Source organism: Agelaius phoeniceus, chromosome 3, assembly GCF_051311805.1.
Source record: "Agelaius phoeniceus isolate bAgePho1 chromosome 3, bAgePho1.hap1, whole genome shotgun sequence".
In the NCBI taxonomy this organism is placed as follows: Eukaryota; Metazoa; Chordata; class Aves; order Passeriformes; family Icteridae; genus Agelaius; species Agelaius phoeniceus.
Genome location: NC_135267.1, coordinates 60084421 through 60109825, shown reverse-complemented (window position 1 = coordinate 60109825; position 25405 = coordinate 60084421). Strand labels below are relative to the sequence as shown.

The 25405-nt window shown below is 36.4% G+C and overlaps 1 protein-coding gene across 8 annotated transcripts in view; it reads left to right on the top strand.

Annotated features, from left to right (window-relative positions):
* SYNE1 (spectrin repeat containing nuclear envelope protein 1) overlaps positions 1-25405 on the top strand; it is a 287608-nt gene that overhangs the window by 39343 nt on the left and 222860 nt on the right. For 5 of the 8 annotated variants that reach the window (XM_077175395.1, XM_077175394.1, XM_077175391.1 and 2 more), the window contains exons 1-6: positions 7508-7601; positions 10120-10181; positions 17956-18051; positions 19884-19967; positions 23238-23330; positions 24976-25154. In XM_077175395.1, coding sequence (XP_077031510.1) covers positions 7523-7601; positions 10120-10181; positions 17956-18051; positions 19884-19967; positions 23238-23330; positions 24976-25154 — 593 coding nt within the window. In that variant the 5' untranslated portion in view covers positions 7508-7522. Of the gene's footprint in view, positions 1-7507; positions 7602-10119; positions 10182-17955; positions 18052-19883; positions 19968-22924; positions 22946-23237; positions 23331-24975; positions 25155-25405 lie in introns of those variants that run through there. The other 3 variants (XM_077175390.1, XM_077175387.1, XM_077175388.1) reach the window with 2 other exon arrangements.

The window sequence follows — 25405 nt, the reverse complement described above, 5'->3', positions numbered from 1 at the left end:
AGAGATTGAATTGTCTTCAATCAAATTGTAGACATGGGGTTTTTTTACATTTTTCTCTTCAAAACACTGGACTTCAAGTATATTTTAAAGGGTTTTTTTTGTGAACTTAATTATACCCGCCCCCATTATTTTTCATAGTATTTTCATAACAAAGAGAAGAAATACTTACAGAAATAGTGCAAGAGTTGCAAAGTCACATGCTCAGTGATTAAGTCTGACAGGGAGACTGACATTATTTTAAACAATTAAAAAAATTAAACCCCACAATTTATTAATTGACAATTTTCCCTTCATGCACAAAAATTGATAGGGAGCATGTATTTAAAACCTGTTTGGTTATGTAATTAAAGACTGGTCTTATCACATGTGTGGAAAAGAAGAAATGAAAGTTTGTATGGACATAGTTACACCTGGAATATGTAGCTTCTGAGTTGTCTTGGCAATCACAATAGTGTTGTTCACCCCAGGCCAGCACAAGCAGATTCCATCTGTTTCTTTCACTTTTCCAGGTGCCAGTCAGAGGTTTTTCCCACCTTCTGGGTACATGCTATCTAGATAATTGACATATTTCTTCTTTCCTCCTTAGATTCCTCCCTTTAATCCAGATGTTGTCCCTTCTGTGCCCGAAACAGAGAGCTACATCCAGCTGCCATCATGGGGATGAGAGGGGAAGTGAGGATAAATGTTGAGCTTGCAGCTTCTCTGTAATATTATTTGAAGCTGAAGCAGCTATGAGCAGTAAGAATTTGATTTTTTTTTTCCCCTGTATTCCCCAAGCTGAACCATGTTCAGCCACTCTTTGTGGGAACAGTTTCTGTGCGGTCTGCTTAGTCTTTCATCAAGGCCAGAAAGGTGGGTTGTTGGAGAGTCTAAGTGCTAAAATTCAAGTGTATGTGAGAATTTGAAAAGGCTTGTAATGTGGACAAATTAAGATAGATTTTTTCAGGGATATCCAGAGCTCTTGCCAAATGTGTAACTCTGAAGGTCCTGCTTATTCATTTATGTATTAAGAAAAGAGCAAAGGAGCAGCCAATCTAAAATTAAGACTCTTCGTATCACAAATAGCTTGTAGATTAATTGACAGAAAGTAATTTCTATTCCGCTGATTTTTTTTAAAGCATTGTTTGCCCTAAGTTGTAAGCTGCTTTGTAGTTCTTTGCTGTCTTTAGCATTTTATCAGGTAGTTTCATTAGCTTTGTTTATCTTTCCATGCTTGAGCAATTGCACAGTCTTCCAGGCCTAGATAGCACTCAGTTACCATAATAGAATTGTCTGTAGGAATGAAGTTTTTACTGGAACAAATCCTAATAGAACTGCACTTTGTAGCTCACCAGTCTGCTTGAAGTTTTAGCAGCCTCTTTTACCTCTGGCTGGCTGAACCAAACACCATAGACAGGTGTAGGATTCTTATCACTTTGAGGGCTCATTGGATGTTTAGGCCACTTGATGTTCTCAGTGGGCTATTTGGTTACTTAACTTGAGAATGAAAGTGGCTGAACTTCAAAATGGTTGATCCTATGCAGCTTTGATTAAAAGAATTGACTGGTTGTGAATGGACTATCAAAAATGGTGGTCAAAGTCATGCACTTTTCCAAGATGTTCATGTGCCATTTAGGACAGACAACACAGAGACTGCAAGAATGTGGATCTCAAAAGTAACTATCATTTTCAGGGAAATCTATTTCTGTTCAAGACATTGCCCAATTTGATTTCCTTGAGAATCCCTCACTTTTGGGTAGTTAGCATCTCAAAATGCTGCCTGGTGTTTGTTGGACAGCTTGCTTCCTTTCTGTGTGGTGTGCTGTTTTTCATGTTACAGCATAGCAGGATATACTATTTGGTACCACAAAATTTAGTATTGCGTTAATCCTTTCTACCATGTCTGTTTTTACTGATTTTGAGGTGTTCTGTTGTTTTGCTCTAGTCTCTTTTAGTCATTTTAGAATTATCACAAGATTTGTTACTGTAAACAAATAGAAATGCTTATTATAATTATTGGTGAATATTCTGAATTCATGAGCAACATACTAAAAATGCCACTATTGTAAAAGACTTTTATATCCTGATTTAATCTATTGGATGGCATGTGCTCAGTATATCTCCATTAGTTTTGATTTATTTCAGTAGATTCTGAGCTTTTCCATATCCAAATCAAGATTTTTCTCATTGTTTTTAGGCTAATGAATTCACTTAGGCGTAGAAAAATGATAATTTTACTACTGGTAGTAGAAATTTTCTCTAAGCAGCACATTTGCTGCACTGCATTTACATTTGTGTCTTATGACAGAGAAACATTAAACATTCAAATTCCAATTCAGTTCTGACATTTTTGCACCAAGTCTCTCTCAAAGGTTGTAGTGCATGGTATGAGCAGTCTTATTAATGTCAAACAATATTAGCAAATCTACTGCAAATCAGTGGTGACTTACAGTAATTTGCCTGCCTAACAAGGCTGGCTTCAGGAAAGCAAGACTCACCATTGTTTTAGGAGTTCATGTAAGTGCCATAGAGTGTGTAAAAGATGGAATCAGAGTCTGTGCTTTCCATTTTCAGAGACCTTCAAACTGATCTCATAGCTATTGTTGTATAACTTCTTTTTAAGTACCTTTCTTGACTGCAGCATGACTGCTTGAAGCCCTAACTAATAACGGTACTTGTAGACATACTGGTACTGATCTAGATTACCTATAGTACTATAATCAACATTTTAAAATATATTCTTTGAATTATTTTCTTTAAATGATTTGATGTGAGTACTGCTTGTTTTTAAGACTTCTGCTAAAAAATAGACTTTTTTTCAATGTGGCATGTTAATTTTTTTAATTTGACTTTGTCAAAAGCTCTAAGGGAGTGGGCCAAAAACACACAAAGGTTATTGCACAAAAGGTTTTCATGTCAATATAAAGAATGGCAGCAGAACCTGTAAATGCCAATATGGTGCCAGTTGCAGAACTGCAATGGACTAACAAAACCTCCAAATATTTAGGACTTTTTTGTTGTTGTTTAATATGGTCATTGCAGATGCTACTGTAGTAGGTAGTTTATAGACAAGAGAATGATTTCTTGTCAGTGTCTTTAAATACTAAAGTCTTCAGGAAAAATGACTTTTTAAACTGGTGTGCCTACTTTTTAGCATGAATGATTTAAATAGGAGTGCTACATGGGATAGTTATTCTTATTAATGAAATTCACTGGATTTTCTAGTTTTCTGATTTGACAGTGTCCATACCATCCATTTAAGCATATAATTAAGGAAAATAAGTAATTATAATAAAAAATTACAAGTTGAGTCTGATCAGTTATATCAGGCTGTTTTTACCTTATCTATTGCCGCAGAAAAAGATGCATGTGTAAACAATTAATTTCACTGTCTCCTGTGCCAAATGGGTGAATAAGCAGACACCTGCAGAGCAGAAAATCCTGAATCTTTCAGACTGAGCTGAAACCATTACACATGATTAACTCAAATGTTGGGTATCCTGATTTTAGCTAATATCTTCTCCAGGGTACTGCTTTTAAAAATGAATTTGTGTGCCTACAATGGTTTTCTAATGGTGGTGTTTTAATTTCTGACGGTATTCTTTTGAGTGTGGATACTATCCAAGTGAGTCATATGTGAGTAATATGTTTACATCACATGGAGATTAAGACAGCAGTCAGTAGAGATGAAAATGATAATGCAGCAGCACAGGCAAATACACAGTAAACATATAATGCAAATTGCATTCAAAAGTAATCAATGAATGTTTTGGCTTCTACACATGTGGAAGAACAAAATGCAGCCCATCCAGGCAAAATATGGTGCACAGTAATTTAATTTCAGTTTGTTTTATTTTTAGTCATTCAAAACACAAAATAGGAACAAGTATGCTGCAGGGGCTGGAAATGGGAAAGATGCATAGAGTAAAAAAAAAAAAGATATTTTGGACATATCTTCCAATCCACTGCAGAATTCGTGTTGTTCTCATTCATTCCTCCAAACACCCAGGGGAAGCTTTTTTATCAAATCCAAGTGTGCTTAGGGGCAGTGCAGTTATGCCCAGACCACGTCCTGGCTTCTAAGAATCAAGATTAAACCACTGCACTGTGCTTTGTTCATGCTCTGTTCCTTCCTGTGAAAACCAGAGCACAGCAAAGGGGGGGGATAATGTGAGTCTGGATGGCTCAGGAGCATCTGATATGCTCATGAGAATATGGTCCCAGCAGGGCCTTACCTTGGATTTAAGGACTGGAAGTCTCCCAAGTCCCACACTATGAACATATTCTGTGAAAGTCTAAGTGCTGCTGTGAGGTGCAGCCAACAGCCTGAGTTAAAGAACACATTCTCTGGTGCTGGCTAAATTTTTGGTTTCCCAGATTTCAGGAATTTCATTTGCTTGCATAGTCCACAACATGTGCATCCAGAGAGCCTGTTTGCTGATTGTACTTGCAATAAATTGGCTGAGAACAAAAGAAGACACGTGGGTTTGTCAGTTTGTACTTTATTCTAACCTGATATTTTTTAAAATGCAACCTTCTTTGGATGATAAATGGAATCATTCTTTGTATCTTTCTAAATAGTGGCTAGATAGACACACTCTGTCTCTTAGAAGTGCAGGAATCAATAAGAATGTCTTAAATTTAAAATACATATTTTATAAATACATTTCAGCTGTGTGCCAGTTGCTGTGCAGCAGCATGTGACACAGCAGGCAGTGCTGCTGCAGGTGTGAGCCTGCTTCTCCATACTTCAGTTTCCTGTAATTATTCCACCAGTGTGTGTGGGGGTTCTCTCTATTTCCACTCTTCCAAATGACATAAAACTTTTGGCTCTCAAAGGATTGTACTAGGGTTTCCTGTACATTGTGCAAACCCCAGAGAGCTGATCCCCATCATTTTCTCTAGTAGGGGTTTGGCCAAGGATGACTGGTTTCTTTTTAGCCCTCGTGCATGGATTTCCTTTCTGCAGAAACTGATGGGGAGGAGACTGGTGCTCAGTGGTGGAGCAGGCTAGGAGTGATGTATAGACCTAGATCCCAAATCTTGGAAATTTAGATAAATAGTCTGTTACTGTGACCATCTTGCCATCTCTGATAAAGCACATTCAGCAGAAGCATGTATCTGAAAGCTGCACTTTGACAAATGCTGTCTTTCACTTTAAAATATAAAACTTTGATAATTGCATGAGGAATATAAAACATACATCCCCATTCTTTTTATCAATGCTGCTAAGTCTTGTTGTCAATTGAGTAGCAATGGCTGCTGAAAACAATTTTTCCCTCTTTACTCTCATCTTTTCTTTTATGCTAGAGTCTATAGAGTTACTGTTAAACCTAGAAACTTGGAATAAATCTATACTTTAGAGCTACCACCAAATTTAATTTGTTTGTTGGTTTTTTTTAAAAAAATCCAAAACTTTCCTGGTGTTGTCCCATAAAAAAGGTCAACTGGTGGTTTAAAGGACAAGAAATGAATTTGCATTGCCCCTGTGCAGTACCCCTAATTGGGTTCATTTACCTGTAAGGGAAGCATTGATCAAATGACATAGCTTAAAATATTGCCTCTTTTCATAAGCAGTGTCCTCCCAAGATTGCTTTCACTCTGCAAGCTTTTCTACAGGTGCTTTAAGTTAAAACTGTCCTTAATGAAGATAGAAATTGTTATATAGCATAACTTAATGAAGGCTTTAGAGGATGTATGCCATACTGCTCATCACACAAAATTTTCCACTGAGGTTCTGTCCACTGCTTTCTGTACTGTGTTTTCATGTGACATTGAAACATGGCAGCTGTTTTGGGACACTTCTGTACTTAAAGGTTGATTTAGCAGTATGAGACAAACCTGGAAGACCAAATAAGACAAAAACCTCTTTGGTGTTTTTAGTGCAGAACAATCGAAACCAAAGAAAGCAAAGAAGGGATACTGAAAATGAGGAGCTGTGGGGAACTTGAATTTCACTAAAACTTGAATTTCACTAAAATAAATCTTCACGTATTTCAGTCTGTGAGAATCAATCAAGATGCTTTTATTAGACATGTGTGAGCTTGACTCTGTTGTGACTCTGTGCCTGAGCCTTCTTCTTGTGTTGCCTTGAAGCAGAACCCAGTATTTGCCACCCTGCACTGTCCCATCCCCAAGCACCAGGTGCTTGATGTGCCATCTGCTGCTGCACAGTACACACCTGTCAGCAGGATGGCAGACATTAGAAAAAGTGTGCATGATGAACATTCCATCAGCATCTTCATAACTGTCTGAAGATGCATAGTTGGTTGTGTTCATTGATCCAAATAATTTGTTCTAAATGTTTTAAAGTAAATATATCAAATTAAGTTTGTCGTTTTTTTTGCCTAATAAAAAAATTCTTGTAGAAAAGAAGCCTGTTGGTGACGCTTTAGTAGAGAAAGGGTTTGTAAAAATATGAAGATATTTCCAGCCAATTAAAAAAAGATATTTGATTAAATGTATATTTCTTGCAGCATTTCTTTCAGATGCAGAATCATATTGTCAGAGTCCTTGTGTTTTACAGAAACAGAAATTTGAATTTTGTCTCTATAATGATACATTTACAATAATGGCATAATAAAAGTGAGCCTTTTTATTCTCATTTCAATAGTGTGTATTACTCTGTTGGCCCCTGTAGGGGAATAACATATGAATCTCCACAAAGAATATTTCATATCTGCCTTCATTTTACCAGAGGAAAAAATATCTGTTCTAGTTCTCTGACTTAATGAAATCGAAAGTACTGCATATTATCAGAATTTTGAGCATGTTTCAGGCTGATCTAGGCACTCTCCAAAAATTCTCAGCATCCTTACATATGTTTTGTGCCCCTTGTACAACAGATCAAATACATTATTCAAAGCTAAGTGGCCTACATATAGCAAGCAATGCATTTGAATAGATTTCTTCCACTTCCAGTTGCAAAGCTGAAGGACATCTCTGTCTCACAGGAGCATGCAGTGAACCAAGTGGTTGTTTTTAAAAGCTGTTTTCCTTTACATGTGTGACAACCTAGAGGAGAAGGTCTTTGCCATTCAACCATTTTTACTTACTGAGCACTATGCTGTTAAAAAAGCAGTGGTGAGAAAGCTGCATCAGTTTTTGCACACATCTTTTTGCTTTAGGATATCAGCAGTGTAGTTGGGTTGTCACGGTCCCTGGATGAATTATTCAAGCTCTTGACATCAGAGGTTTCTGCTAGCGGATTGGCTGGTGCTGAGATAATAAAATCTTTCCACAGAAAAACAGTGGAGAAGGATGATGGCAGTGAGACCAGCAGAACTGCTGCTTCCAATACAGCTGGCTTTGTCTGGCTGTTGCCTCTCTGCAGGAACATATAAGGATGTTTTTAAGGTTTGGCTTCTTATGAATCCTCAGCTAAGAGATGGTGGAGGGATTTTTGTAAGAGGCTTGCATTTCCAGTGAGGGAAAAAAGTGGATCATTGTTGAAAAATTACTTCTGGCTGTATCCTAAGGAAACACTGAACAAGAGAGAGGGGTAGAAGCCACAGCAGCATCCACAGCAGCAGCAGCAGTGCCTATGGCTCACTGTAAAGGTGCTGGTGGCAGAAATGTGCTGTCATGGAATGTGCTTCCTGAATTCTTTCAGTGCCAGCAGGGTAAGTGGTGCGAATATGGAGCTGACAGTTCTTGAGAGTGGGGAGAGCATAAGGAGCTGTGTGACACACAGGTTTTGTGGGTGTTAAATAAGCAGTACCTGTGCAGAGAATTTAATCAATGAAAATAACACAATTGCTTTCAGGTAAATTTTTAAAAGCATATTTACAATGGAATTTTAAAAATCAATGCACTGCTTGTGTTATGTTGTGGCATAGATTTTACAGTGGTAAAATCTGTTCCTTTTAAGCCTATACAAAATAAATGCTAGAACCAAGGCAACTTTATTTAGTAGTTCTAGTTGGGCTCATAAAGAATATATTGCTCACATAAATCCCCTTGAAGCAGGTTATTTAGAAGGGCTATTTCTGCTATTTGTTGGTATGACTGAAACTCTGTGTATCTTCTGCTCGTAATGTGTCTCTTTAGAAGCTGGAAGCTGGTTGTCTGATTTCCAGTTTTTTTTAGAAGGTTGTTTTTTAAATCACCAAGATGCACTGGAACTACAAATTATGGAATCATTTTACTCTCATCATTTCATTGATGAGAAGTTTAACTTCTGAAGACCTGGTTTATTTGTTTTGGCATGCCTTTTTGTATCAGGGTTGCTGAGGAGATTTTTGCACTACAGAGGCGTGAATTAAGGCAGAAATGGATTAATTCTGTGCATGCTTGATCTCTATCCCTACACTTATTCACACACAACCCAATGGAAGTGTGCAAGTACTTGCATGAAAGTTAATTTGGCTACCTATATATGTAATTGCAGAGCACAGCTGACATTTACTGTGTGTCAAAAGGAAAGCTTGCTTATGGTTAGGAACTGTGCAGTGACAAGTCTGTTTTTCAGAATGTAGAAACAATTGTCACATACAAAATCAAGACGCCTCCCTGCAAAAAACAGTCAGTGTGGAATGAAGCATGATGCAGTATCTTAGTGATATTTTTCATAACTTGCCCATGACTGCAACAAGTAGATTCTGATTGTGTAATAAATTAAAAAAAAAAATGTAATCCTGCCTGCCCAATGATAGCAAAGGAAAGTATAGACTGCAGAATTATTTTCTTAGGCATAAAGTGTGATAATCTAGCATGTGATAATCTAGTAATAGATGCTGGTGAGTGTAGGTATCTTTTTTTCCTCTTGTATTTCTTATATGTGAGATGGTTTTTATATATAAAGGAAATATTCCTGGATTATAATGCACAGACATTTTTGGGAAGCTTGTATATGGCCACTGACCAACTGAAGATAACATTTTGACCTATGAATTTTGTGTGGTGATTTCTATCCCTATGTACCCTAATTGTGAAGCAGCTTTGCACGAGTGTAAATTAGGGAGTTTATTGCTACGAATGCAACAAGCTTATTCCAGAACTTTAATGGGAGTTAAGGAATATTCCATTTTAATTTTACAGATTTGGACTAGGAAAAATGCTGTTCAGTGCTGCACAAGTTACTAGAAAATGCAGGAGCTGAAATTAGGTATTCCATCTGTAGGTTTTGGGCTATGTGCATATTCTTATGAAGAGTAAATATCAGACAGTAATTGTATTTATTTGAATTTTCTGTTGGGAAATGAAGACGTTCATTCAGAACTGATGATGGTAATAACATGATTTGTTTTTCCATGAAATAGATGTTTCCTCCTATTTTTGAAAGAAAAAACTCTGTAGTAAATACTTGAATACCTCTGCTGTGAAATTATTCCATGTGTCAAAACTGATTGCCTACAAGAAAGGGGCAGGACTTTGTGTATTGGTTATGACGCTGTGATGCTCTTCCCTCCACTGCTGTGACCCTTGCTGCTGCAGCTGGAGAAGGAGCTGGAGGAGCTGATTTGGGAGCTATTTTTATCTGTGCAGCTGGCAGCTGTCCCACAGGGATGATCTGACAGTCAGGGAAATGCACTATAAACCAGACAAGTGCTTCAAGACAGGACTAAGGGACCTAGTAAGTAGTGATGTAGAAACTGCCTGAACTAGCTAATGGCTCCTTCCTGGCAGGATCTCCCAGGGGAAAACTAAGTTTGATAATGCAATTTCAAATCTTTAATTCAACATTCTAAACATTTTCAAAAACATATGCTAAGAAGTATTTTTTTTCTAAGTTCCTAGCTAACTTTCTGCACAAAAGCTGCTTGGCTCTGAGAGATGTGGGTTCTACTTAAAAAAGTATAGAGAAGTTCTAGGTGCTCAGACCTTGGGTAAGTATAGTATGGATTTAGAACTCAAATTTATCATGACATTTAGATTTTAAATTGTGTCTTTCTGGTCATTAGCTTGTTAAGACCTGAACTTTGCTGTGAAACTCTTCAAATAGTCAGGTATCAGAGCATCATTGTAATAAGTATTCCCTATGAGTATTTAGAGGTAAAATTTACTGTCTCAATAAAATAAAGAGTTATTTCTGGCAAGTGCAGAATACATTTATTGTTAGTAGGAAATTTTACTCATCCACCATGTGAATCTGAAAGTATCCAGTGATATCTAATCAAACTGATTTCCTTTTATTCTCAGATGAGCAAGAGTCTGTGCAGAAGCGGACTTTCACAAAATGGATCAATACTCATCTGGCAAAGGTAACACATGGCTTTGAAAATTTATTTTTTTAAAAAATCAAACCTTTTAATCTATGCTTATACAGCCCAGGAGTATAGAATATGCCAGATTTCTCTGAGCAGTATTTTGTGAAGTTACAAAAGGATCCTCCTCATCTGCACACTATTGGAGATTAATCTCAATATGGTAGTGATCAGCTGTACAACTGCAAGGGGTGTCCAGATGCAACCACCCTGCTTCTTTGGCCAGAACTGGAAGGTAGCACAGTACCTGGTATTTCAGCCAGAGGAAACATCTGAAACTGCATTCTATGAAATGGAAATACTAGACTTAATGCACACAATATATTAGAATAAAACTTAAGTCTTAGGTAGTTTGATCTGGTGACAGACATAAGTAGTGCTTCATGAATCCAGTGCTGAATTAATTATCTGATGCATTGTGAAATTTGTCATCAGACTATTGTTCCTTCTTCTTAACACAACTTAAAACTCCTGGTCTTGCCTTTAGAAGAGTGAAGACAGTGATTTACACACAGTTTAAAAGTGTTAAGCTACAATTGGTACCAACCAGCCACTAAGAGATCTTGCCATGGATGGGGATTACTGAATGCTTCCTGCTGTTCTAGTCCATTTGGGCCATGAGAGCTCAGATGAACCTTTTGACTTGCATGATCTGGGTGTGTAGCTCCTTAATGGGCCTGATACCATAAAGACTGATCAAACATGTCCAAACCAGGCAGTTATGCAGCCACAGCCCTGACTTTTAGCTACCTGAGGTACCTTCCAGTTACTTGTGGTAACTGATTTGTCTTCATTCACACTTCACCAGGAAAGCTGTGTCTGTGATACTTTTATGGATGGCTTTCAGCATGTTTGCCTCACTGCTGAAGTCAGATCTTCTGGCTCTGCTTCCCATTCTCATGGTTATGCTGCCAAAGGGAAGCACTGTTTATAGAAATTAGACTCAATTAAAGTGACCCATGCCATTCAAATTCTTCAGTGTTTAAAGCATAAGCTTTTAAAACTTTGTTAGTTATGTTTTTGGAAATATGTAAGTGGAGATATGTTTTCTGAGTTAATTACAACTGTAGGAAATCCGGGTGGGTCTCTGAAGTGTCCAGGACTCCCCTTGCACTCATGTTCTGACTTTTAACTCAAAATTTCAATATTAAGGCTATTTGAGTTATGTGAAGGGTTGTTATGGTTTCGATTGTTTAAAAAAAATTGGAGATATGTAAGATCTCCATTGTCTGGAAGCCTTTGAAATGTGATATGGAAAAATCCTGGAAGGAGACCCACTTTTAGGCAGCACTGTCTGCATTCTGCTCTCATCTTTGACCCAATATAAAGTGGAGCATCTACTAGTCTGGTACCTAGTGAGGAACACTGTGAAGTGCTGGCCTAAACTTAGAGCAGAGAAACAGCAATAGATGCTGAGCCAGGAGAAAAAGGGGAGACAGGGGGAAGATGATTTGAATTTTGCCTTTGTGTCTCACAACTGATCCAGAAACACTGCGCCACATTTAACTCAGTATATGCATTCACTAAAGTCATGTCAAATTGTCTCTCTGTCTCTTGGCTACTCTTGGAAAACTCTGTACTTCTTTCCTTGACATTTTTGATAATCTCGTAAAATTATAAATTGAAAAAGGAATAGGAGGAAATAAGAGAAAACTGAAGACTATAATTAAGGTATCTGTTACTCTTAGCACCATGTCTATCTAAAGAAATGTTTCAACATAAATGAGTTTGAGGGGTTTTGAAAATAAGTACTGCATGAAATCTCAAAAATAGGAGAAATTAATGATTTCTATGCAAAGATTGATGGGGTTTTACTGTAGTGATTTGAAAGATGGTTTAGAGGTAGGAAAGGAAACTATTCAGGTAGAGTAGTCATCCTTACACTGTGTTAATTGAGTAGAGCAAAGGTGGATCTAAGAAGGACTAGTTTCTTACATTGTGAGGAAAAATGATTTGAAAGAAATGGAAATACAGAAGTGATTTGATTATTTTAGGTAGAACCAAGACCAATTCATAGCTTGGGAACATGAAGCAGTATGTGATTATTTGTCAGGGTTTGCTAAGAGCAAAAGATTCTTCCCTGCTAATTTGAAAGCTCTTAGTGTATGTTTTTCATTTAAAAAGTCATGCTCTAATTGAAACAGAAACTAATTCAGTAACTAAGGCTGTCAGTTACATTTAACCACTTATTTTTGGCTATTTAATGTTAGGAATGGGTTTGAAAATATGGGTACAAATAAATACTAATGAGCAAACAGATAAATTAAATGAGACTGCTGCTGAAATTTCTCCACTAAAAAGAGTTGTCAGGCACTGGAATTGGCTACCTATGAAAGTGATTAAGTCATCATCCCTGGAGGTGTTTAAAAGAGGTGCAGATGTGGCACTTAGGGCCATGGATTAGGGGTGGACATGTCAGTGTTAGGTTAATGATTGGACTTGATTTTAAAGCAATTTTCCAGCCTAAATGCTTTTATGATTCGATGCACTGAATTTTATGAAAGGGAATAGGAGAAAGGTGTGAATTTTTTATTCTCTTTCACTCTTATGATAGAATGCTACATTTTTAAGATTGTTTTGCATTTCAATGTTCTTTCACAAGCAGAGGACAAGTAAAGGACCTTGGCATCAGCTAATTATGGGACAAATCGAAAGATGGAGGTAAAACAGCCCTGGTGCAAGCTGTGCCCTCACCCAGAGGGGATGAACAGAGAGGAAAGGCCTGCAAGTGTGCTGACTAGCAGGTAGTGTGATGCAGCTTCATTTTGGGCAAGCTGTTAGCACAAGGCTGCATCTGTCCCTCTGCTGTCACCCTCAGCCCAGCTGTCTCTGTTCTGTGATTCTGAGCAGTAATCTGGTGAGACTCATCAATTGGAAATCATGTTTTCTCTGCCAGCCACTTGCAGAAATTGAGTCATAATCTTTGAAATTAATATGGTCTAATTTCTGGCCATCCTTTTGAATTTTTGTGCATCTGTGCAGTTCTACTAATGATAAATGCGATATGCATGTGTAACAGAACAAGACATTTTCTGATTCAATATAATTTATTAATATTTTTCTATGGATGTAGAACTGTCTTTCCTCATCTCAATCTCAGCTTCAAAGTATAGATGTAATTTGAGTATGCTTCTAATTATCTTTTGAAGCATCTTTTCAAAATCTAAATATAAAATGCAGAACAAATTTACACCAAATATTTCAAAAAGGAGACATTACTTGCATTCAGAACAGCAATTACTTAAATATTTTTTCATTTCATTACCTAGGCCAATTTTTGAGGTAGGGGATTAGAGGAGTAAAGAGGATGAAAAATACATCACTTTCTTTAACAGCTAAGGCAGGTGCTTTTTATTGCCTTTCTCACCTTTCATGAAAGTTTGGGAGAATATTAGTTTCAAAGTTTGAGACACAGGCTGCAAATTGGTTTAACCCAATCAAACAACATTTTTGTTCCCAGGTGTAGGGATAATTTTAGTACTTGTACTCACCAAAGTAAACTCACTGATAGAGTGAACAACAAATACCTACTGAAAGAAATTGCTATTAATTTTGTTTCTATTAAGAGGATGCACACATATAAAAAACAAAAGCAGAGGATGGATATCAATTAAAAATAAAACTAAAACTGGATTAAAATTTTTAATTTTATGTATGCAGTATTTATATAATGCTGAATTAAACCTGGACATTAAGCCTCATGTTAAAGCTTTTGAAACTGCAAAATTATATCTTTCATAGCAAAGAAAGGAAGAAAAGGAAACAGGTATATCAAGACTGGGAGCTCTCACACACAGTGCTGTTCATGATATTAGCTGGTTCTTAAAATCTAAATGTAACTTGGTCTTTCATGAACCTCATCAGTTTTCATCATTTAACTGAGTCTGGACCTTTTGATCTTTTTCAAATGGGAAAACAGAGGCTCCCACTATCCTTGTCACTGGCACAGAGAAAAAAAATAAACTACTGTCCACTTTGACTGTGTAATGAGGAAAATCTGACTGGTAGTTTCCTGCTTCAACAGTTACTATATGTTTTCAGCTAGTATTGCATATAACCTCTAATGTTAAACCATGAATGCTAAATTAATTTGTGCAATGATATTAATCATGCAAAAATTAGGACTGAGTGGCTCAGCTTCAGTAATTAGAAGAGTCACTAACAGCAAGGACTATGAAAACATTCATACGGATTTAGGAAGTAAATTGTGCCAGAGAAGGGGTCCAGCTATTACAGAGTAATGCAAATTTCACATTGTCCTTGCTGTTCTCACATATATTTCCCTGGAGAGACAAATTCAGCAGTTACATAGATTTGTTCCTGTTTGTGCATGTGGATAGATTTTCATGCACTTCTCCAGCAGTCTTTGAAAGATTATTTGAAAATTAATGTAACAAAAATAGTATTCAATGTCTGCATTTGCATTCATTATGATGCAGATGCTGTTATTTGTATAGTATGATTTTTTCATTAGAGAAGTTAAGTGCAGGGTGTGAGGAAAAGATTCCTGTAGAAAATATGCAAATGAGAAATTAAATGCAGGAAAAAGTCTTTCAATAAAAGAATAAAGCTTAGCAAATATATGTTTGTTCCATATCTGAAGTTTGGATTTTACAAAACTTATTTTACTGTATACACAGAGGAATTTCTAGAGATTGCAGGTCTACTAAAAATCTTTTTTTGAGGCTTATCAGTAAATTTTTTTTTTATATGCACCAGTATTCAGTTCTTTAGGTTATTTGTAATATTTCCTGGAGACTACAGCAAATTAGACAAGTTTGAGCAACAAGTTTATGCAAAGCATTTCTTCCACGGTTCCCACTTTATGATCAGTTCTAATACAGTTATTTAAATAAATACTTAATATGACAAAAATCTAGTTTATTAGCCTTGAAGATTTGTTCTTATTTAGTTTGTATTCCTCCTACAGATCACATGAATTTACTTCTTCTGAGTGTGATTCCTTCCTTGGGACATGACTGTTTTTAAATATCATTTTCACTATTAACTGCACTACTGTGATTGGATAAACTGCAATAAAGGAGTCTTTAGTAGAATTCATGCAATGCAATACGTAGCAGATCATTAATCTGCATTTGCTGGTTTTCTTTCTTGAAGAAACTTGCAAAAAAGCTTAATCGAGTACTGAGGCACCTGGAATCATAGTGTGGACCACCTTACATGTTGGTCAGATTTAATGTCTCCTTATTCATCAAAGTATATTCTGACTTTTTGCCAATACATTTTGTTCAAAAATTTATAATTGAAGGCTTTTCTTTACTATTACAGGAGAATTCTTTGCAGAGGCTTTCCAACATTCAAAATAGAGTGTATTAGGATCATTGCAACTGATTGAACCCTGGCAGTGTTTGCAATTATGCCACCTTCCAGCAACAAAAAGTGTGTTTCAGCTTGCTGACTTGAAGGACAATTGTGATTCTCGCACTTCACAGCAGGAGTTCGTACCAGCTTTGGTGCTTGATGATTTCTTTTCAGCTTTTCATCTTATTCAGTGCTGTCTCTACAGCTGTTTTTCCCCAAACCAATGTTTGATTCAAGTAGAAAGTACTGTAGATGTTAATTTGCGTGGGATGCTCTCACTGCCTTACCATAGTACCAAGCCTCAGTTGGGGTGTAAATCTAGTTTTTGTATCTTCTGTCAATACCACTGAATACTGCCACTGTGGTGGTTCAGAGCAAGAGTTTGGCTTGGATAATCAGAGGTTTTAACTACAGAGTGAAGCTACACACTAGGGAAAACTGAAGTGCTTCCCAGACTTGCTTTGCAGATGAATTCCAGATGACTTTTGGCTTCATGTAGGGATGAGACAAACTCTGACCTCTACCTCTATTTGTGAGTAGGGATACCAAAGCACACAAGTGAGAAGAGAGCTGTGTTATACTCAAAAAGGTTGTCTATCAAGCACATTATGGGCACCAGAATCATGGGGTAAATCTCACTTACCCTTCAATCTAAATGTATCTTAAATTACCCTCTCTAAGAAACCCATCTCTCTTCATTGCTGTAGAGTTAATTTCAATAGACAAACCTCACTACTGGGGCATTTGGATAGGTGGTTTTTTTCAGGCCTTCACCTCCTGTTGGATTAGGATGGCAGCTGCTGTAATCCTCTTGTCTTTATGGCTGAATTAGTTTAGCACATAATTCTTCAGTGTTTTGTCATGTGGTAATACTGATAAAACCAAAGCTGCTCCAAGCTTCAAACAGGAAATGATAACATAGAAGGTGAAGAAAATTAATTGCATTTGTATCAGCTGCCTGTGATGCAAGACTGGGACAAATTAATATTCAGTGACCCACTTGCTTCATTGATTTCTTTGGTGTTATATTAAGGAAGAACATGATCCCAGGAGCAACATTATCTATTACTTTGCTAGGAAATCAAAAAGAACTATGACTTAATACACCCTCATAATGAGTTGTAGTGCTACTTTATTTTATATACATGAAAATATAGGCTCTTCTATTAGTGTGAGTATTAGAGCATGTCAAATCTGAGATGAAGTCTACTTCCAGCAGAGTTCTTTTTTTTTTCACTTTATGCCAAAGTTATATTTTATTGAAATAATATTTTATCCAAGCTGAACACTTCTTTTTTTTTTTAATTTGGGGAGCTGGAATCTTTTTTCTTTCTCCTAATTTGTTACTGCAGTTTTGCCTTTTCAAAAGCAGTGTTTCATTTATTAGATTCATCTTTTCGAATCTCTATTTCTACACAAAAATATAGATAGAAATAGGTAGAAAAATAGACAATTTGTTGTGCAAGCATTTCTTTTAACAAGTACCCCAAAAGTAAATTATTAAACCTAAAGTAGTTTCGAGAATTTTGTCGTGTCATTGTAATTTTAGTGAATGAACAGGTATTAGTATTATTATCATTATTTGTATTATTATCATCATCATCATAAGGTTTATGAATTCTCACAAGCTGATGGATGTTGGAGGGTGCCTATTTGTCAGCTGAACCAAGTTTAAACTTTTTGTTTCTGGGAGACATTTTGTGATCATTAAACTACTGACCAGCTGAGAGTCATAATTCCATAAACTGCTATGCATTTAAGAATACAGAATTTGATTATGTGACCTTGTTGTTTAAAATTTCTAAAATATCATGTTTACATATTTTTGAGTGTTGTCATTGTTGTTCTTGTGTAGTAAACACATTTGGTAAGCAATTTGTCTTAAGCAGGAGCTGAGACAGTGCTGACAGCACCCAAAGCCTGCAAGGCTGGAGGAGAGGAGAGAAAACACAGCAACTCACTGCAACAACTGTCAGCTGTGAGAAGTGGCAGCATCACTCAACCTGCTATGCTACTCTAGGGATTTTCCCTTCATACAGCTCCTCCTATTGCTTGGACTGAGAGAGTGAAATTTCTGTGAAATACTTAACACAAGGGAAAATAATCTGATGGATTGAAATGTAATTATAATAGTAGATCTGTAAATTGTGTGTATTTTGTAGAACCAGAGGCAGCTGTTGATTTTTTTCTCTGCTTGTTGCAGTGGGCAGGAGGGTTTTCCTTTCTGTATTCAGTTGCAGAAATCCACAAAATTTTACAGTCCTGTGGCGGAAGTGTTAAGTAAACAATGTGGTGGCAAAGCAGTGGTTAAAGGATATGTTGACATTAAAAATTATAAAATACAAAGAAGGGGACCAGCCACTCTCTTTGGGTTTCTGTTCAAGAGGCCTGGAATTAGGATGCAATGCTGGTGAGCCTTTATGAAATCTGAAACCTTCTCCCTTTTCAGCGCAATCCTCCCATGCTGGTGAATGACCTGTTTGAGGATATCAAAGATGGGGTAATGCTAATTGCCCTTCTGGAGGTTCTTTCAGGGCAGAAGCTGGTAAGTTCTTCCTTCTACAGGAACAACTTCTTTTTACAAGATAGTTGCATAACTTCTGTGGGATACAATTTTCTAAATTTCTATATTTCTCTACTGTAAAAAAACTTACTCCTTCATAGGAAAATAAGTTTTTCACTGAGTAAGTTATCTGATTACAAAGAATGACTACAGATTATTGCAGGCATGCTTGATTGTACACATTCTTTTATTAATTTTGCCATGTGGCTCATAAAAATTTCTTATTTGTATTAGTCTTTGCATTTCATCTGGGTTTTGCTGCTATGACACAATTAAGGTTTTAACTGCAAGTTACTTCTATGCATCTTGAAAAAAAATGAGACTCTTCCTGTTAAATTTATGGCTTTGTCTCAAAAAAACCTCTAACAAGCTCCTCAGATTTCATGGGAGCTTATATCCATTTGCTTTGACAGTTGCTCTGCTACTGTAAAGAGTCCTAAATGATGCCAAATGGCTTTTTCACAGCCAAGTTATGTAAAGAGAGGATGGTGTGCACACAGCAAATAGGCTGTCTTTTGGGAGGCAAGCTAGTTTTGTGCACGGAGGAGAAAAATGAAAGGATTTTAGGCCAAGGGCTCTGACTTTCCCCAGATCAGCTTGCAGATCAGGTGGCTGCATCTGAAGAAGCAATGCAGTCTGTTGTTCAGCTGGCTTCAGGCTCCTTCACATACAGGCAGTTTGCTCTCCTTTTCATATTTTGCCTCTGTTTTGATTGCAGGTGAACCCCAAAATTAGGCAGTAAATCAAACTACAAAAGTGATTTTACTGTGAAATGGGATAAAGCTGTACTTTGCAGTGTGTTTCTGCTCCATTGAAATATATCCCTTTCAGTTTCTGTTAGTCTGAGACAGAAAGCCTCCCTCTTGTGGCAAACCAGAAGTAGTAAAATAGGAAAAGAATTTTAGTGATGGCACCTGTTGCAGTGAAATTCATTGGATTGTATCCTGCCTATATTAGTTAGGGAAAGACAAGAGATATTCCAAAATGAGAATAATGTCTGGTGAACTTAAAGGTTATGTATACCAGCATATGATATCCTGTAGTAACTGCAAGAGGGATTCAGAATTTATAGTAGGCCTTTGTTAAAGCCCTTTGTTACATCATGAACAGGAATTTAAATTACAGTAGTTGCACATTTGCATTACAGTGTAAAATTCCGTGGGGAATTTAATTGTGCTGTCCGATATTAGAACATATTAGCATATGTTCTTGATTGAATTTAAAAACTCTGTCTTTTTTTAGCATATGTGTCTCAAGTTCAGTGAAATCCATTGCTTAATGGGAATTTAGCGGAGGTTTTAATTGCCAATAAGGTACTAGAGACATGGGATGAAAATTGTTAGCTAAAATGACTTCATTGAAGACTGATTTAAAAAAAAAAAAACACTTTGACTTATACATTGCAGGCAAAAATATTTCATTGAGAGAATGTTGCCTTCTCTCAAATGCATATATATATACACACACGTATATATATTATATGTGTGTGTTTGCATGTGTACAAAAATAGTAGTTATTTTACATTAGAAAAAAATTTCTCTGATGTAATGATGTTTATGGACTGAAGTCAACAGTTTGCATCCTGAGATTAAGACATATGTAACTGTTTTATAATGGAATTATCACACTTACATCACTTATATCCCCTGTATCTGTCAGTCCTCCCTCTGATATATATGCAAAGGTACAATTCAACAATTTCACTGTTCCAAGGAGCGTTTTTACATAGGCCTTGACAATAAATCTGAAAGTTCAGTTTTTGAAGCAAACAGGCATAAATCTGATTGAAGTTTAATCTGTTCTTTCTCTTTAAGCCTTGTGAGCAGGGGCGTCAGCTGAAGCGAATTCACTGGGTTGCCAACATTGGCACAGCTCTAAAGTTTCTGGAAGGTAGACGGGTAGGTATGGTAGCACTTAGCCCTGCTTTTACTTTTTTTTCCTCTTTGTCTCCATAAGGATATTATTTGTATCCACCCATCTGGTTTTATTCTCCAAAATTTGAGCTATGTGTGCAGTCTTCAGTTTCTACACAATATCTAAAAGCTGCTGTAGAGTAAAAATTGTAAGGTCCAACACTCATATGTGGCAATGCATAGGGTGAGGCTTGTCTTTTTTGTTTTTTAAATTAATAATGGATCACCTTGGAGGATTTTCTTTTTTTAATTTTTTTTTTAAATGTGCTTACTGGCTCCTCATGATCTCTACTTCCCTGTTGTTGTTCTCAGCAAAGAATGAACTTTAGTTCAGGAGAGACACTCATTTATAATTTAAAAAATAGATTTCTGGTCTTTACTTGCTTTTACATGCGAAAAATCTATTCCCTGAAATTACAGATATGAAAATTTAGGGCAATATGACCTCTTATTAGTTTATCAGGACTTCAGACTAATTCCTGGATTTATTCTGATACAGTCAATGCTGTGGCTGTTTTAGGAAATAAAAAAAAATATTTTTTTAATTTAACAAAATATTTTAGCAAAAATTTAAAAACTAATTTTCATGTAGATATGAATATCATACAAAAGCAATGCATTTCTACCCTTTTTCCTGTCTTCTCTGTGTACTGTAATGACTCAAATCTGGATTTTTTCATTGTATTGTAAGTATTTTGTCCCCTAATTTCTGCATTTTATTTCAGTGTTTGTCAGTGCAGATGTTACACCTGATGAATTTTAAGTCTGCACAATGCTGTTCACTGGGATTTGTTGGATTTTGGCGATCTTTCCCTGCCTTTGACTCTCTGACATCTAGACCTAATTACAGTTATGTTATATGGGAAACAATCTTAGCAGATGCCTGTAAAAATAAATTGGAAAGATTTTAAATTGAAAATGTATAACCAAAGCAAAGAAAAATATATTTCTGATGCAAAAGTCCACTTTAGCTCACAATCCACCTACCTGAGGAAGTATAGTTTGCTAATACAAAGCATAAGGCAAGGCTGGGGCGAAGAGCAGAGCACCCACACTTCCTTAGTTTCCATGTCACAGCGTGGTGGGTGACCCTTCTTGGATCTCACAAATATTATAGCAGTGCAGCTGGAAAACTGGCCCTGCCAAGGATCAGGAGAGATTGCCAGAGCTCTGTGTTTTTCCTTCTGGTATCTCAGGATTTTTGTCCAGACTCATCTTAGTAGTTGCGTTAATGTCCCAGATTTTCTTCTAGAGGGGGTTGGAAATTTGCAGGGTGTCAGCAAATCAGGGTGGCCAGCAGCAGTGTTCCATAAGCTGAATCCAACCTAAAGGATGCCTCTATCCAGCCTGTCACCCTTCTCCTCCCAGAGGAGGTGGGGATACTGCTCAGACATCAAATGCCCCTTCAGCAGCTGAATGCCATCCCTGGGCTGTACTCAAAGGGCAACAAAGACAGGATCTCCTTCCTCTGTGGGCTCTCCCATAAATAAACCTTATTACATTTTTAATCAACTTCCTGTTTTCACTGTCCAAAGAGACCTTTGCTAATACTCCTGTTACACTATGAACTGCAGCTCACAATTAGCAGATAGTATTCTGGACAAAATTGGTTTTCTCGTGGTTCTGAAGAGTTTATTTTTAGTTCTGGATCCAACTTAATGGTGTAAAAAATAAAGGTAACTCAATAACTAGACCAGATAGACTGTGCTTCTCTGAACAGTAGCCTAATCAGAAGCTTTAGCTGAGTCCCTGTAAGTCTTTTGATTTGTAATAGATACTAAAATTACCTCACTTTCTAGAAAAAGAAAATATTTTCTTGGAATTGGTCCAGCTGAGACAATGAGGTATATTTTTTTAAGATAGGGAATAGAAAATTTTCCTTATTGACTGGTGAAGGAACTAGTAATCCCAATTTTCCTGGAGTTTTGTCGACTTCTTGGTGGAGAGGATTAAAAATGTGAACTATGGGGACTTCTACTCTGCCTCTTCCAAAGCAGCCTGTGCAGATTTAATTTGGAAAAAAAATTAGAGGTCTGGACAACATTTTGTTTGCACTTGACATTATCTACTGGATTTCCAACTGCTTATTCAGAGAAATGCAGTTTTTTTTCTCTGTTTTGGAGAGACAAATGAGGTCGCTTGAAGTCATTCTCCATCTTTTCCTTAGACTGCTCACCAAGGTTTATCTACAACCTTTGTCCTTGGACAGGTTTGTAGTAGATGGGCACTTTGGCAGTCATTCATATTTTTATCATGATTGGTGTCTGACTCTTAGTTTTGCTGAGGAAATAAGTACTAATATAGTTCTAACATGCTAACTTTCCAATATTACTTCTTTTATCTCATTTCCTAGAGCATTATCTACATGTTTTTTTCTTTATCATGCATTTCCCTCTTTATTTCCATCTATCTTATGAATTTATTTTAGGGTGATATTTTATTCAGACTGTAGATTAGCAGTTGAGAGTTAATAGTCATGAAATCTGTTCCCATTTCTGTTGAAAAACTTAATTTGACCTTGGACAACTGATTTTTTTCCCACTCTATTTTTAAAAGAGCTATTGTTACGCTTGTCTCACAAAGGGGCCTTAATCAGTGGTTGTGATATCCTTTACAATAAAACGCTCTTTGCAGGAGAACCCTAGTATTCTTTCTTCCCTTTTCTTTTTTTATGCTTTTTCCACCCCTTTCCTTTTTACATTTTTATTTTTAAACTCACTTTTCTTTTTTCATTACACATGGTTTAGAACTTTATTGATAAACCCCTGCATAATTTAAAATCTGTTGCAGAGTATTTAATTTGTTCTCCTGATAAAATTTTATTGCAAGATAGGCCAAAAATGTGCTTTCTTTACATTAAAAATGGATTAATGCATTTACCTAAAAATAATCATTTAAAGTTTATTTTTGTGTCATATTTTTCCTTTTGCTTTCCATGCTAGTCCGTATACAGAGGATCTCCGGTTTGTACAGTGTTTCTATCTAATTTTTATTTTTCTTTCTGCTTGAAATTATTTTTTCTACATATAATAGCATGGATCAGTCTTAAAAGTTTTCCATTATCTACAAAATCTTTCTAAAATGTGAAATTATAATTGTCTAAATGTGAAATTGCACTATTGAATATTTGGGATTTTTTACTTGCGAATCTTGTTTGATTGCAGAAATGCATTTCAAATATAGAACCTATTTGAAATGCATTTCTTAATTGCTATATATTGTGTGAGATAGTAACACATTTTCTTTTTTGTACAGATTAAACTTGTCAACATAAACTCAACTGATATTGCTGATGGCAGACCTTCTATTGTGCTTGGTTTGGTGTGGACCATAATTTTATATTTTCAGGTACTACATTTTTTATACTGCAGAGTCACTTGCTCAAACAATTGTTCAGATCATCACTTTATATGAACTGATGTAGTTCCAGTCTTTCACTGTAGCTAAGTCACTTTGTCATTTGCTGAGGATCTGATCCTGAATAAACCAACAAGTGATGGTGCTTCACATTGCATAAAATTAGATACTTGTCTGTGGAATAGATTGGTCTTTACCTAGAGCAGAGTTCCTTCATCACTGAAACATATTCTTCTGCTTTCTGTAAAGAATACAACATGGCAAAAGTGGAAAGTAATAGAATTGTGGATTCTTGGTACAAGTATCTTCAGCAACCTCTGTGCAGACTGCGCTGAACATCTAATTATGGTGCACTGGATGTCAGTAATTATTCTCAGACCATATATGTAAACATGGTGATTTCACTGGCAGATGTAGGTACTTGAAAGGATGAAATTTAGCTGTGAATCATGTATATTGAGAGAGGGTTGAATTTGTAGAGGAAAAATCACTTGCATTCTGTTGAAGTTAGGTGGGAGGTAAAACTGGCTTCTAAATCCTGTCCATATGGGTTAACAAAGTGAGTCACTGTTCAACACTCAAAATAACAACTAGTTTTATTGCTCTTCTTTATGGGGTTCTTTGGCTCCCTGGTGATGTCTCAGGGATGCTGCTCTCCTCAGCACCAACCACTTTGATGCCTTGTAGTTCAGAGTTCATCAGAATAAAAGTTAGTCAGAATGATATTGACATTTTAATTTATAGCTCATTGAAATGAAGAAAGAAGAACGTGTTTCTCAGTCTTAGTGAGACTCTAGTTCTCTGCATCATTTTTGTCATTTTTTGACCTTTACTTCTCACAGGCAGATACATAATTTTAACATGATTGAAAGCAGCAATCCATAAGAGCTGTGGTTCTCATTCTGGCAGGCTCATTCTGTGATGTGACAACTTTGGATTTTAAGAGGACAGCATAAAAAAAATCCTGAAACTTCCTCTGGATATAGCTTTATCATGTTAAGGAACCAAATTTTTAGTCAAATTAATGTTCTTGAAAGAATCAAGTTAATCAAGATTTTCATTTGATGAAAAGCATAATTATCATCCTACACCCTCAGCAAGCACTTTTAATGCACTTTGCCTGCAGTACATTCACTATTTCATCCCAAAGTACCTCTTAGTACCTTTGTATACAATTGAATTTATGCCATTCTTTACTTCCTGTTGTACTGTACAGTACAACAGGAAGTAAAGAACTATCCAGATGAGGTCACTGCCATTCTTTAATTCAATGACACTCTTCTGAAATTAGTAGATTATTTTATAATCTGAAGTTAAACTACCTGTAAGGTATTGTCTTTTATTTTGGTGATAATTGGCTGTAATAGATAATATGACACACTTGCATATTGTTCTAGCTCTAGGGTGTGAAGTCAATAATTGTTAGATGCCTTGTGCTTCTGAATTTAAGACCATCACCTGGTCACATACATTAGCGTTTCTACAGCTCCTGTAATGTATGCTTCAATAAAATACAGTTAATTATAGCTTCTGCCCAACTTTATTTAGACAGTTGTATTGGGAGATTATTAAAGAAACTGGTGTGAATCAAGAAGGTTATCTACAAAGAATTCATTAACATTTTTTTCCCCTGCAGATTGAAGAGCTTACAAGCAACCTCCCACAGCTGCAGCCCTTGTCTAGCAGTGCTTCTTCTGTGGAAAGTGTTGTCAGTTCAGAAACTGCAAGTCCCCCAAGCAAACGGAAGGTGGTAACCAAGGTCCAAGGAAGTGCCAGGAAAGCTTTGTTAAAATGGTTACAGTACACAGCAGCAAAGTACGTAAACTACAGATTAACTGATTTTATATTTTAAGTGAAAGCTTTTTGCTCACATTCTAAGCTCTCTCACCCAGGGATCATCCTTTTGCTCTTTATTTATATAGTACCTTCCTCTATATATAATTATAGATCCCCTCACCACATTCTTTTTGACAGCTGAGGCTGCTAAATGTTACCACCATACAACAAATCAAGTAATAATTAATGATTTACATTAATTTTGCATGCAATCGTATTTTATAATTTGT